The 15684-nt window shown below is 45.8% G+C and overlaps 1 protein-coding gene across 2 annotated transcripts in view; it reads left to right on the top strand.

Moving 5' to 3' along the window:
• Positions 1–15684, top strand: part of NUP58 (nucleoporin 58) — an 891091-nt gene that overhangs the window by 350429 nt on the left and 524978 nt on the right. For both annotated transcript variants that reach the window (XM_069640546.1, XM_069640545.1), the window contains exon 12: positions 7700–7782. In XM_069640546.1, coding sequence (XP_069496647.1) covers positions 7700–7782 — 83 coding nt within the window. The remainder of the gene's footprint in view (positions 1–7699; positions 7783–15684) is intronic.

Genomic DNA, 15684 nt, shown 5'->3' with positions numbered 1-15684 from the left:
CTTTCTACGTACAGCCATACACTCAGTATAGTCAGGATCCACTACAAGAAGAGGATACAGATTTGGTAACGTTGGACGACCAAACTGGAGTGGACTACTATGGGGATGACGAGGACGAAGAGGAAGATGACCCAGCAGTCTACCGAGTAGACTCCCTGGTAGGCAAAGAACCTCAGGTTACCGACTCTCCAGTCAACAACCAACCTCCCCTAAATGAGGTTTTGTCTAGAGCAGCTGAACACTTCGGCATTGACACCCAGGGAGCACAGGAGGAGAGGGACTTTGCCGAGGAACTGGTAGGGGAAAAGCGAGCCATTGCTCAGGCCATCCCTATTCTCAAGTCTATACAGAGGAGAATTGATCCTTCCCTTATCAATCCTAACCTCACCAGGGCGGTAAACCCCAGAATCGAAAAATTGTTCATGGCAGTCCAATCAGACCCGCTTTACATAAAGGGGCAACTGATCCGGACTCCCTAGTAGTAACTAATACCCGGAAGAGGGCGGGAACGCCCCTATCTTTGTCTGAGGCTCCAGACAAAGGAGAGCAAGAAGATCTACGGGTTGGGAAGGAAAGTAGCCTCCACTTCCGCCTACCAAGCATGGATTGCCAACTCCACCACTCTGCTGGCTAGTTACAACTGCCATCAGTGGGAGCAAGTTGCTGCACTTATAGACTCCGCACTGGAACCTTTAAAAGCCAGTTGGCACAGGTTGCGTCGGAGGGGAGAGCCGTGTCCGGTTGCATCCTTAAGGCAACCTTTGATGCTGCGGATAACGCTGGCAGGCTAATAGCGGAGAGCACTGTCATTAAGAGGCATGCTTGGTTAAGACAGTCAGGGTTTAAACCTGAGACACAAGCATCCTTAATCGACATGCCGGTGGAGCCTAATCTACTGTTTGGCAAGGCGGTAGAGGACGCATTGAAAAATGCCAAAGACGAGTATGAGACTCTGAAATCCCTGGGACAGTTAACCAACAAGCCCCCTAATCAAAGAGGGAATGGCAATGTTGTTCGCGCACGTGGGCAAAATTCACAAAGAGGCTCCAACTATTCTCAGGTGCAGGGTACATCATGAGGTAATAACCAGCAGTCTACCCAAAGTTATAACAGGGGAAACAAGAGGGGCCGTGGTAAGGGAAGAGGCAGCCCCAGCAGAGGGGGCACGCCTCCCGCAAAGCAGTGATGCCGAGATCAGGGTCCCTTCCCACGCATCTCCAGTAGGACGCATTACCAACTTCACCCAAGCTTGGGAAGGGATCACATCAGACAAATGGGTGCTGTCCACATTGTTTGCAGGATACTGCATAGAACTGCTCGAGCGTCCCCGAAACCACCCCCCACGACAAAAAGTACATTCCTTGGACCACCAGAAGATCCTCCTCGAGGAGAGTTAATCTTCTAGAAAAGGACGCGATAGAACTCGTCCCGGGCAAACAGGTAAACAAGGGTATTTATTCAACTTCCTTGTGCCAAAAAAAGATCTAACAATGTGCCCAGTCTTACTTACGCCCTGCAAACAAGTATGTCAAGCCCCAAATGTTTTGCATGACTACTCTCCAAGAGGTAATCCCCCTCCTAATAAAGGGGATTACATGTCAACTTGGACATTAAAGATGCCTATTTTCATATTTCCATGTTCCCAGCGCACAGAAGATTCTTGCGCTTCAAGGTGGACGGTCAGCACTACCAGTTCAAGGTGCTGCCCTTCTGTATAGCCTCGGCTCCAAGGGTATTCACCAAGGTTCTGGCAGTGGTGGCGGCACACCTACGCAGGGAGGCAATCCCAGTGTACCCTTATCTGGACGACTGGCTCATTGCGGGGGAGACCCCAGCAATTTGCAGTTTAAACATTCAAAGAATGATCAACCTCATCGTCGAATTGGGTTTCTCCATACACGAGAAGAAATCAAGCCTGGTGCCAAGCACCTCCAAACGGTTCCTAGGAGCTGTACTAAACACTCAAGAGGGGTTGGCCTTTCCATCAGAGGAAAGAATTCAGAATATACTACTGCAGATTCCTCAATATCAGTCAGTTCGCCAGATAACAGTGCGCAAAGCGATGCGTTTCCCAGGCATGATGGCGTCATGTATTTACCTGGTCCCCCACACGCGCCTGCCCATGCGTCACATGCAAGCATGGTTGGCGAAACAGTGGTCTCAGGCAAGTGGTCAGTGGGATGATCTAATGGTCGTTTCGCCAACACTGGTACTAAGTCTTCACTAGTGGACAAGAGAGAACCTGTCAAAGGGGAAACCCTTTTACGATCCAGTAGTACAGGCTGTAGTCACTACAGCTGCATCCCTGTCAGGGTGGCAAGCACACCTCCTTCACCACACAGGTCAGGGTCTCTGGTCTCGCACAGTGGCCAAGAATCTTATCAACCTGCTAGAGCTTCTGGCAGTATTCAGAGCACTTCGAGCGTTCGAGCCCCACCTGTTAAACCTGTCAGTGCAGATCTTAACAGACAGCACAACAGCGATGTTCTACATAAACAAGCAAGGAGGGACTCGTTTGCCAAATCTGTCCAAGCTTGTCCAACAAATTTGGATATGGGCACTCAGACGGAACATTTACCTGTCATCTCAACATGTTCCAGGGGATCTGAATGCTCTAGCAGATGCCTTGAGCAGACCTATTCGCCACAAGCTAAAACAGACAATGCCCAGAAACCGCATCCAGGTTTACCCAGCCAGGCTACAAGGGGGAACGCCCTGTGGACGAACTGGTCCGGGATGTTTGCTTACACTTTTCCACCAACTCCTCTGATGAGGAAGGTGGTCAACAAGATGCACAGGGAATCGATGACGCTCATCCTAGTTGCTCCCATGTGGGCGAGACAACCGTGGTTCCCACACCTGCGCAGGCTAGCAACGTGCGAACCAGTCAGACTCCTGTGCTGGTACAACCTACTATCCTAGCACCAAGGTCAAACAGTGCATCCTCAACTCAATGAACTTGGCAGCATGGCTCCTGAAGTCATAGTTTGGACACCTCAACTTACCACAGAGGTGCATGGACATCCTAAAGGAAATCTAGGAAGCCCAACACGAGGCACTGTTATTTTGACAAATGGAAAAGATTCGTTATCTGGTGCCAGAATAAGCAAATCAACCCGGTTGATTGCACTCCTTCCACCACCTGCTGGACACAGGGTTGGTATTTAATTCACTAAAGGTACACCTGGCAGCTCTGTCAGCATACACCACCTCCCATAACAAGGTATCATGGTGGAAAGTACCAGTGGTTAAAGCCTTCATGGAAGGGGTAAAGAGACTCCACCCTCCAATTTCTAACCACCACCAGGATGGGACCTGAATGTGGTGCTGTCTAAACTCATGGGCCCCCCATTCGAGCCCATGCATAAAAGCAGTCTCAAACACCTGACATATAAAACTGCCTTCTTAGTAGCCATTATATGGATGATAAGGGTCAGTGAAATTCAGGCTCTGTCAGTGCATGATCCTTTCTTTACTGTTCACAAAGATAAACTGGTTTTACGAACACACCCTATGTTTTCACCTAAGTTTATTTCTAAATTCCATGTAAATCAGTCCATTGAGCTTCCGGCTTTATTCCAAGAACCCCAAAGCTCAGCTGAGGTGAAACTACACACCCTAGATGTGTGTAGGCGGTCCTATACTATGTAGACAAGACCAGGCCGCTAAGAAAAACAGACTGTTTGTCTCCGTAGCTACAGGCAAAGAGGGAGATCGCGTCTCTAAAGGTGCCATCTCTAAGTGGATTATAAATTGTATCCAGCTGTTACTCCCTTTCTGAAAGAACGCCAAGAGCCCACTCGCTCTACAAGAGGAATTGGGGCCACTCTGGCTTTCATTGCAAATGTACCCCTTGACACCATTTGCAAAGCAGCTACTTGGAGCTCTATTCACACTTTTACTCAGCACTACTGCATCGACACCCATTCCAAGACAGATACCCAAGTGGGACAAGCGGTTCTCAGACATTTATTTGCTCATGATCCTTCTCACATCCCCCTCCTTCTTCTAACACTGCTCGCTAATCTATGCACAGCATGTGATCTAAGCAGATTCCACAAGCCTCAGAAAGGATACATTACTCACTGTAATCGTATTTCTGATGCTTGTATCTGCTTAGATTCACATGCGACCCACCCTTCCTCCCCTCTGAGAGAAGGCGCATGGATTCTTGTAGTCTCATCTATCTGCTTGGATAATCTGTACTCGCGCTACTCCTCATGCTACCTCATGTCAGGAAAAAATGCAATCTGAGGGTCCTAGACACGTGAGGGATCATGGGTACAGTGGATGTCATACTAGGGATAGTATTACTGGCACGCCCTGTGTCGACTCCCATTTTCGAGTTTCGAAAAACAAACTGTAATACTCCTCAGCTTCCACTAGATGTCGGCCTATGCACAGCATGTGAATCTAAGCAGATACAAGCATCAGAAGTACGATGGTGAGTAATATATCCCATATTCCCCAGCTTCTAACAGTAGGGAGCTCCCTTTAATTAATGGAGCCTCACTCACACCCCAGCAGTGGCCAAATCAGGGACCACTGTTGGTGAAACTCAAGCATACACTCAAGACATAACAAAACCAGTTTGTATTTCGACCAGCCACTCCCAACCGACTTAATGGCTTCCACACAAATGCTCTGCACAAGCCCGTGAAAAGCAAAGCTTTTCTGGGCAGGAAGGCGACCAAGAGACAGGATGGACAAGGAACAAACAAGATCACGGCCATGTTAGGACACTAGCCACAGTCAGTAGCCAAATATGGTAAATTTGGTAAGACTAAAGAAAAATACTTTTAACAATATAGAAAAAGTAAATGCTGCCACTTCTTGGAGAACCAAAAAATCCCTTTGAGTGTAGTCTAGGGTTGTTAGTCAAGATGGTATGTAGTAACCCCGTGGCAGACTACACCAGCCATGTCCTCTTGGCAATAGGTAATTCAACCTTTGTTAAAAGTCTTTACTACACAGGTTGGTAGAGTGACTGAGCAGCCAGGCTTATCTGAAGCGATGTCCATGTGAGCTGTAGGGTTGCAACATAGTTTCACAGTGCCATGTATCCAAATAACACTCACAAGGTTTCTTCATTAAATAATGATTTATTAATTTAACAGTTTGAAAATAAGCCTTCTTTAGATGTGAGCAATTGGCAACAATAAAAATACATTTCAAAATACTCATTCAGTTCAGTAAAGTAAGATGATACCCTTTTGGGGTGGCACACAGAATTTCCTACTCCCTGAGGTTACTACAATAGCTAAAACACTGTGGACATTAATATATCACTTATTATCCTGTAACTGTAATATTGAGATTATGGCGAAAAGATTAGGTAAAGAAACAATGGTTAACAAGTTTCTCAAACAGGTAAGCACTTTTTACACCCCCCAATGCAATGTAGATTAACCCTTTCCCAGCTATACATGTAAGGTATGTATGACTTTTTGGAGGGATAGTTAACACAAAGTCAGAGGTTAGAATCTTTAGGGTAGGACAGCCAATGTCACTTGAGCAAAGTCTAGGGGAGCTGAGGCACTTTTTGAAGGTAAGTAAAAAGTCTTGCGCAATGTTATAGAGAGTTTTGTTGAAAAGAAAATCACTGTTGGGCCACAAGCTGGGAGGCTTGTGGAGGGCAAAGGTGTAAGCAACTCTGCAAAGGGCAGCCAATGCAAGTCTCAACTGAGAACAGGCAAGCTACACACACAAGAGGTGAGTATCTTTAATTCACAGTACCTTGGGTCTGACAAAATCGTTCCAGCTGGCTTCTGTTCCTGTTAGTCTGGCAGATCCTGTTGTTCCTGGGCCTCAGGTGTGGGGACAATAGGGCGGACCCCTGGGGACTCATGCCCTACAATTTGAAGGTCGGCGGCAGCAATGGACTAAGTTCAGATCAGCTGCACTTCGCGCTTTCAGCTTATTGCGGATAGCACCACTGCGGTTCTTGGACACCTTCTGGGCTTTCCTTGCTTCTGGGGTCCAGCACTCTGTTGAGGTGGCTCAGGCTTGGTTAGTTGGTTAGTCCTGCTTCGAGGGCGTCTGGAGGATCTTCCTGGAGCTCGGGTCTGGCTTAAAAACTGTTCTCGATTCTGGTGGCCTGTCGCCTGGCACTCTGTTACCTCTTGTCGTGTAGCCTTGGTAGTTCTCAGTTGAGACTTGTCTTGGTTGCATTTGCAGAGTTGCTTGCAGCTTTGCCCTACAGTTTCATTTTTATACAAAAACTTTTAAAACGTTGTGCAAGACTTTTTACCTACCTGCAAGAAGTGCTTCAGCTCACCTAGACTTTTGCTCAACTAACATTGGCTGTCCTGGCTCCCTGAAATAGACTTCTTACCTCTGACTTCCTCCAGGAAAGGGTTAATTTACTTGGCATTGGAGGGTTCAAAAAAGTACTTACCTGCTTAATATTTGTTAACCATTGTTTTATTTCCTCAACTTCTTCTTTTGACACTAATCCCAGTAGTGCTCTAAATGTACCAGTGATATATTAATGTCCACAGTGTCTTAGATATTTAAGTTCCCTCGGGGTGTAGGAAGAATCTGTATGTCACCCCAAATGGGTATTTGCTGATTTAACGAAGCTGAGAGTGTGTATTTTGAAGTATATTTTTGTGTTGCATATATATTGCTCCCTTTTGAAGGTTTATTCATCTGACTGTTAAATAAATTAATAATTGTTTAATCAAGAAAGCTTGAGTGCAAGTGTTTATTTGGATACTTGTCACTGTGAATCCCTGTGTAACAACCTTACTGCTCACATTGACCCCTCTTGAGATAAGCCTGGCTGCTCAGTCACTCCACCAACTTGGGAGTACATGCTTGTACGAAACGTTGAGTTAACTATTGCCAGGAGGTCAAGGCTGGTGCACTCCCCCACAGGGTACTGCATACAAAATTGCCTAGCACAGGGCAATAAATTGGTCCATGATGCCATATGCTTTCTGTAAGCATTAATCCATGGACTTGCCAGTGCCCTGCCCCCCGCCACCTCCAAGTCTGATGCTTTTTTTAGCCAATTGTTGTCCAATAACCTTATTGGCGAGATATGCTAGTGTTGTAGATTATGTATCAGTGAGTACAAGTTGCAATAGTGCCTTATTCTAGATGTATATACTCTCCCCTTTCTAGTGTATGCTTCATCCTCCAGATATTGAGTTAATTGGACGTGAGTCGGACTGAGGTCCCAAAGCTGCTACCTGTATAAAGGAGACTTGGCAGATCCTGAAGATGGGCCCCATGGTGTCAGAGTTACAGCCTTCCAAATAGTTTGTTTGCAAGAAAATCTTGTATTAACATAGATTTGAATAAACAGGCAATACATAGAAAAGTGGGCATGGAATGTCATTGCAAGAGTCACTAAAATAGTCGTTTAGCCATGCCACACATCCCTTGCTTGGATTATATGTTGGAGAGGAACTCTAGCAAGTGAGGCTAAGCCAATGTTTTGGGGCATTCCATTTCTACTGATAATGGTTTGCAGACTTTGTGTACAGGAGTTATTTACATTGTGGGCAAAGGTATTGTTCATTTATTTGTTCTAGGAAATGAGTATATGTATAATTTGGAGCAGTAACTTGTCAAACATAGCTTTATGTTTCTTTAATGAGGACTAATAACACATGTCAAACTGATTCAGTAGTTGAAGGGGTATGGTGAATTTGAATTGATGATTTTCTATTTTATTTTACATCGTCGAAAGATTTGTCGTTGGCAATGCAGAAATTGTACCAGACATTTGTTGCCTTGGCCGCTCAGCTTCAGTCAATTCATGAGAATGTGAAGGTAAGATGTATTGACAGTCTTCTTTTTTTAAAAAACTTTATCACAACAGTCTCATTGTCACTTCACATTTATTTCAATACATACAATTTTGTTAATATTCTTTTCGACATAAAATTTCATTTTCCAAGTTGCAGTTCAGGAACCCTTATTAGGGCTGCTTATCTTCAATGCAATGAGTTTGTACATTATAACTGAACAAGGGAAATTGACCTCAACAGATAATTAGTTATCAACCCCCCAGCTCCCTTAACTCAAGTATGGCTTATTACAGATCTTGTCTCACTTGTTTGTTCACCCAGGCAGAGCTCTTTGTGGTATACTTGTCTCCATATTATAATATGCTCACATTTTAAGCAGTTTTGGCTTTTGTAAGCGGTGTTTTTTGTCCTTGACATATTCATGAAAAGGGAGCAAAATGTTCAAGAACTTCTGATATGCCCAAGCCTTCAGAGCACACACCTTTTCCATTGCTAATACACCCCAGATCATGACCCACCAACATGCTAGTATAGGTCCCTCAACTGTTTTTGAGCTCTGGGCTAGGGTCACCCTGGCACTGTCAATCGGTGTGTGATGAATGCAGTGGTGGCCCCACTTGCTGCATAGATCCCCTGTGCCTCCGCCCCCAACAATATCACTACTGGTGAGTCAGGTAATTGTGCCCCTGTGATTCATTTAATATGACCCAAGACTTCTTTCCAATAGATTTTGGCCTTAGGACACGACAACCATATAGGACCCAGATTTCCTGTTCACCCTGCATTGCCTCAAACATAAAGATGATCAATTTGTGTTCATCCCATTTAGCCGCTGGGTGGTCAGGTACCATCTGTAGCAGATTTTGTACGCATATTCCTTTATGGCCGTACATGGATGTCGTATGGGCCCTCCTCCAAATTTGTCAATTCCTCTTCCGAGATAGTGACCCCCAAGTCTTTCTCCCATCTAGCCATATAGGGGAGGCCGTCTGTAGGTTCTGTTCTATCTAGTAGCTTGTATATTCTCGAGATCCCTTTAACGATAGACCCCTACTGCATGGTTAATTCCAGTCCCAATGGTGCCCTTGTGCCTGCCATCTTTATGTCCCTTTGGGAAATCCAGTGTATAATTTGTATATATTTGTACCTCACCTTCCCCTACCTGAAATTTCTGCTTGCATTTCTCAGAGTAGTGGGGTTCCCATTGTGATGGAAGTCTTCTAATGTCAGTTTATCCCTCCCTTCCCATCTCTCCCAATAGGTTCTGTCCCTTCCCGGGGTGAAGCCAGTGTTATGACACATTGGGCTATGAGCCCCTAATCCCGGGGTTACCTTTCCACATTTCAGTGCTTGATTCCATCTCTGAAGTGATGCTTTTGTTGCTTCTAGTAGGTCTCCTCCCGCTCCCCTATTCCCAGGGACTGTAGAGCACTCAGTGGAATGGAGGTCACTTCTTGCTCAATTCTGCTCCAACCCTTGTGTGTTTCAGATTCTGAACATCGTAACATGTGCGCTAATTGGGCTGCTAAAATATACCTCTTCACATCCGAGACTCCCAATCCCCCACATCCATGTCGGACGGATAAGAACCGTCCTCTGAATCCTAGGTGGTTTCTTATGCCATATGAAAGAGATTATCTCTGTTTGCATGGATTTACTCAACCGGGTTGGTACGTCTATGGGGAGTGAGCTAGTTACATATAGCATTCGGGGTGGGTATTGTCATTTTAACTGCTGCTATTCTTGCGAACCATGAAAGCTCCTGTGCGTCCCATCTGTGTTGGTCCTCTATTAACCATTTCCACAAAGGAGGGATGTTTGCCCCATATTGTCCCTTGTATCCTTTTGTTAGAATTACCCCCAAGTATTATATGCCTTTATCTTCCCAGGTCAATGGGTGACCCCAGCTCAACTCCCGTATCTCATTCTGATTATTGTTATATTTAGGGCTGTGGATTTGTTGAAATTAATGGTAAATCCTGAGACTGCTGCAAATTCCCAAAATCTTGCCATCACTTTCGGCAGAGTTTTTGTGTCTCAAACATAAGATATCATCTGCATACAGTGCTATTTTGTGTGTCCACCCCCCAACCCCCTACGCTTTTTATTCCCAGGATTTCCTGATCTTGTCTGATTATGGTCACCAATGGTTCCATGGCCATAGCGAATATTAATGGTGACAGCGGGCATCCTTGTCATGTGCCCCTCTGGATCTTGACCTGTTCCTTAAACTGGCCGTTCACCAGGAATCTCGTTAATGGAAGTTGTAAATTAGCGAGTACCATCCGCCTGAATGCTGATCCGCACCTGAATGCTACCCACACACATTCCAGGAACCCCCAGTCCAAACTATCGAATGCTTGTCTCGCATCTAGAGCCGTAATAGAGGATTTCTGCTCTGTTCTAGTACCCATGTCTATTATGACTATTGCCCTCCTTATGTTATCTTGCGTGCGTCTCCCCATTACGATCCCGGCTTGGTCTTTGTGTATTATCCCTGGTAGGACTGTCGCTAGCCTCCCTGCTAGGACCTTTGTGTATATTTTATCATCGCTATTTAGCACGGAAATAGGGGGGTAATTGGCACATTCAGTTTTGTCTTTCCCTGATTTGGGGATCAGCACAGCGGTGGATTTACCCATATCCTCTGACTGTCCCTTCCTCTCTGATCCTATTAAATGGGCGTGCCATGGGTTGGGGCCATTTTCACCAGTTGTACTCTGAAAGTTTTACAGTATATGTTTCCAAAACCATCTGGTCCGGGTGTTTTATTACCCAGTAAGGTTGTTATGGCTTTGTAGATTTCGTCTGCTGTGATGGTGCCTTTCTAAAGTTTCCCGTTACTCTGTGGATAGCTGGGGCAACTAAACGCTTCCAATGTGAGCTGCTTGGAGATCTGGGTCTATCTCTTCCCGTTTTAACAGGGTTGCATGGAATTAATCCATGAGCCTCACTTGGTCCGCCTCTGCAATGTATAGGGTGCCCTGCTCATCTTCTAGCTGTGATATATTTTTTGCTTCCGCATTTTCGCTGCTAGCAATCGTTTAGCCCTGCCTCCTTGAGTGTGATATGTTTGGTTAGTATTCAGCAGGTTCTGCGCAGAGCGCTCTGCCGTACGTGCCATCTGTCTATCTACAGATTTCTAATATCGCGCCACACGCCCAAAGGCCTTCTAATTGCACTCTAAACTTTCGCAGTGTGCGTAGCACTCTATGCGATTGTTTAGTTTTGTGTTGTGTCTCTATTTGAACCTCCCTTTTCAGGTCCTTTCGCAGTGCTTCTGTCCCCTATATGTATGACGCAGCCTTTGAGATCAATTCCCCCTTCATCACCGCTTTTCCAGCATCCCGTACCATACGCCAGTTCACTTCCCCAGTGTCGTTCTCTGTGAAATAGTAATCACTTTCTCCATGTGAGACCTAAGAGCAATATCACCTAAGATTAATTTTTTCAGCCTCCATTGTTTCTTGCCCTCCTTTTTACTCCCATGCAAGTCAATTTGTAGTATTACCGGAGCATGGTCCGTGAGGTATTGAACCCAAACGTCTATTGTTGTTTGGGTGGTTAATGTTGCCTACACTAGAACCATATCTAGCCTAGAGCATCCCTTTTGCACTGCTAAATATGTATAGTCCCTTTTGGTGTTAAGGAAGAATCTCCAGGCCTCTCTGAAGTCTAGGACCAGGGGGCAGTGTTTTATCTAGCATGGGGTCCATGACGCAGTTAAAGTTCCCTCCGACTACCACCTGGCCCTCTCACCAACTGCCTATATTTGGAGCACGTTGCCCAGAAATAATCCTGCTTATCATTTGGGCCATAGAGTGCTGTTGAAGTAAATTTCTGTCTTCCCAGGATGCCTTTGAGTACCAGATATCTCCCATCTGGGTCCCCGTAAAAGGATCTGCTTCTGGAATGTCAGTGAGGCTCCCAATAGGATTGCCACCCCCCTAGTTTTGGCCCTGCTTGTTGCAAAATATTGTTTGGGGAAGACAGTGTGTCGTCCTCCTTTCGTCTGTAGATAGGTGTTTCATGCAGGAATACCACAGATGCTTGAAGATCTAATAGCCGTTTTAGCGTGGAGCAGAGGTTCATTAGTGAGTTTATACCCTGACCGTTCAGGGTTACCATTTACATATCAGCCATACGCAAGAGGTTGTAGAGCTCCCACTTGCCGTTGCCCTTTTTCATTCCCGGTTCCCAATGAGATCTGAGCCATGTAACTACCCCTAAAAACAGTAAGTAATTCGACCTAAGCCCCCCACCCCCAAACATCCCCAACTTGTGATTCGTATGCGTGTTCCACACGTTGAAACACCTGGTCCGGGTGGATGACCCAATTGGCGTTTCTATCCGACCCTGCGCCATCACTACCCCCCTCCCACCCATTGGATCCACAGATCTGTCTTTCTCTGGCCCCTCCTTCTGAGTTCTTTATTTCTTCTTCTTTTCCCCCAGAAGGTATGTCATGCTTGTGTATTTCTTACATCTCACCTTAAAGTCTCTTTCAAGTGTCAGCATTGTCTTGTGGGTAAGGATGCCCCTGTCCCCATCCTTCCTTTTCTAGTTGTACGGCCTGGGCGTTTGGCAGACTCTGTATCTGGTGATGGGTCTTTTGAACTTTAGTCTTCATCGTTGTTCATCAGGTCCACCATGTCATCCTCCTTTGTAATGTGGTATGTCTCACCCTGATAGTCGAACTGAAGTCCGCACTGGAAATTCCATCTGGAGTGGACCCCTTTGTCTTGTAACCAGCTTGTGACTACCCGAAGCACTTGTTTTGAATTTTCTAAACTGCACAAATTTAAAATACATGAGATTGTAAAGCATTGAAAGATTTTAAAGATTGAAAGTAATGTTATATGTGCTCATTAACGTCAATGTCCTATCTGTATTGCACTGATTGTGGGCTAAATGTGTTAATTCTCATTATTGTTTTCCTGACTCACATTGGAGCTACTTGGTGTAGCCAGGGTGATATGTTTTTATCTTAATTACATCACCCAACCTATGACTTCAGATGCTACTTAAGGCAGAATTACTTATCCCTAAAGATTTTGCTTTTTCCCTGCTTAATTTTTGGGATCTCTGGCTGTGGTAAGACTACTAATATGTCCCCCTGCAAGCAACCCTTTTGGAGTTTATGGTCTCTGAGTAGCCCATATGACTCCCGGGACTGTTGTGCCTTTTAAGACACCCCAGCGCCCCTTTGGCCTTGGGGTGATCACACTTCATTGGTTTTGGGGAGTAGGCTGGTGGCAGTTGTATTTTGGTGTTGACTTCACCAAGGGTACAAGTGGATTTCAGCATTGGTAGCCCAATGTACCTTTTTGCAGCCATTATTAAGTCGTTTTTATAGAGTGCAGCACACCCAGAGGCCTCAAGTGTGTTTCATTGCTGTTTGTATTTCTCTTTTGAGCCCTGCTCTCTATTTTGCGTTTGTGCTATCCCTTTGTCTGGGGAACCCAAAAATCAGGCCTAAAATGGCTGTTGTTCACACACCGGTTCCCTTTTTGCCCAGCCCTGGACCCACTATGGGTTTGCACCAGTTTAGACCATACACTTTATCTGGGCCGGCCATTACAGATCCTGTTGGAGGGTACCTGAATGTTTGCTGGTTTGTGGGGTCAACCTGATTTGCTGGCCACCAAAACCTTTGTTAGGATCATTTGTGGTGATTGAGGGGGCTGTCTTAAGATCAGCCGATGTGTGCTTGTCAATATTTTTCATGAATTAGTTGGTCTCCCCATCTGCTGGGAGAATTGGGGCCAGGAAGCTGCTGCTCTTCATTTAACAAAGTTTGACTATAATGGCTGATTGTGCCTCTATCGAAGCTTTGTTTCTCGTCTTTGGCTGATGGGTGTCCTCCGTGGGATGGGCTCCATCACTTAGGCCCCACTGTCTACACTGAAACTTCCATGCTGGGATGAGAAGATATGTGCAGGAAAACTATTTTACTATGGAAACATAGTTCTACTGCAGCTGATAGTGACCATAGTGACAGATCAGTGCCCTCAGAAACCGATGAGCTTGCAAGGGAAGTGAAGCAAAAAACCTTCACTTACCTTGAAAATATCAAGACAGGCCCAATACGATCGTAAAAAGTGTTGTCTCGATGTCTATGGTGGGGAAAGCAGCGAAAAGAGAAATATTTCCCAACAGTCTGGAAAGAATGGGACCTGCAGGATTGGCTAGTCCCATTCGAACTCCAGGATGCATAATTCCATGTGCCCATCCACAGGAAACACAGGAAGTAGCTCATAGTGAAGGTGGGAAATTGCCATTATCAATTCAAGGTCTTGCAATTCAGCCTTTCATCAGCACCCAGGGTCTTCTCCAAGCTTCTGGCAGTGGTGGAGACTCGCCTAAGAAGGGAAGGCATCCATATATTTCCCGATCTGGATGACCGAGCAGGCGTCGGTACACTTGTACCGTACCTGCAGCCTGTTGCACAGCCTGGGCTTCTCCTTGAACTTCAAGAAGTCTCAGGTTTCGCCATTCCAGCCCTTCAATTCATTGGGCGGTCTTGGACATTCACCTGGGCCGGGCCTTCCTATCAGAGGACAGAGTAGCTAAAATCTCCATGATGATGCATGTCTTCTAGAGTCGGGGGCAGGGGGAAAAGTCTCCTGTCCTGCTTTTCTGCGATATTCAAGGGTTTATGGACTCATGCATACTTGCAGTGCAAGAGACTGGGCTTTGCATGAGGTTGCTTCAGTAGCTTCTGAGTTGCTAGTGATCTCAATTTCAGGGATGTACCCCTGACCTTTCCCCAGGTCTCGGCAAAGGTGTCCAAGGGCCTGGAATAGTGGTCCTGGAAGGACCGCTTGCACAAGGGTGTGATGTTTTGACAAACCTGACAACAACTGACTTTAGTCACGGACGGATCCCTGAAAGTGTAGAACACTTGACTCCAAGATCTGACTCTTGGTCTCTGCTGGAGTGCTGGGAACTCGTCAGTTTGATAGACCTGCGGTTAATAGGCTGGCTCTGGTTGCTTTCCTCCCATTGATACAAGGTCCCTCTGTGTTGAGCCTGACGGACAAGATAGTGGCCATGCACTACCTCAACAAGCGTGGTGGGATTCTTCCCACTTTGCAGAGAATCAATTTGATCATAGTTCTGGTCACTGAAGATAATATCAGACGGCTGCTTATCTGGTCGGCAAGGAGATAATGTTGATGGGTTCTCTGAGCAGACAGTGCTTGCCTTCTCATGAGTGGGGGCCTGTCATGAAGTTTGGGGGTGGGGGAGAGTGGTTGTTCTCCCATTTGGGGACCCTCTCGGGGGATATCTTCGCTTCTACTGTGAACAGGAAGTGCAAGTAGTTCTGCTACAGAGAACTTCCTTGACGGGGAGCTCTTGAAGACACTTAGATAATCGTGTGCAACTTAGAACTGCTCTTTGCGATCCCGCCAATCCCTATCAAACATTTTGGTTCTAAGGGGGCTAGGTATGTTCGGGTCCAAGATGATCTTGATCCCCCCTGGATTGGGCCCGAAGAAGGTAGTACCAGGAGTTGCTGGACATGGCAGCTGCCTTTCCTAGCACCTTCTGCTGAGAGCGTACATCCTCTACCAATCGAAGGGGCGAGCCCTACACCCGAACCTCGGTAGTGATCCAGAAAGTTATTCAGTACTAGCAGCAGTGATTTACTTCTTGGCAACAATTGTCAAGGCTCCTATTGCTTTAGCAGTCCAATCCCTAACTAGTCAAAGTTCATCAAAGTCAGTGTAAGATGGGAGCAAAGTCTTATGCAGCAGCAGAAAAGGCAAAGTTATTGTAAATAAAATGTTTTAGATAAAACAGTTAATAGGGACCTTGCAAAGTCTCTATTAAAAGTATCCTTTATAGCCCTACCTTTGGGGGGATTTCCGCATTTTACACCTTCCAAAGTCAGGTCCTCTTGTGGCCTTTTTTAGACGTC

Source organism: Ambystoma mexicanum, chromosome 7q (genome assembly GCF_040938575.1).
Source record: "Ambystoma mexicanum isolate Mex_15411 chromosome 7q, UKY_AmexF1_1, whole genome shotgun sequence".
NCBI lineage: Eukaryota > Metazoa > Chordata > Amphibia > Caudata > Ambystomatidae > Ambystoma > Ambystoma mexicanum.
Note: the sequence above shows the minus strand (reverse complement) of the source record. Positions and strands in the feature narration are given on the sequence as shown.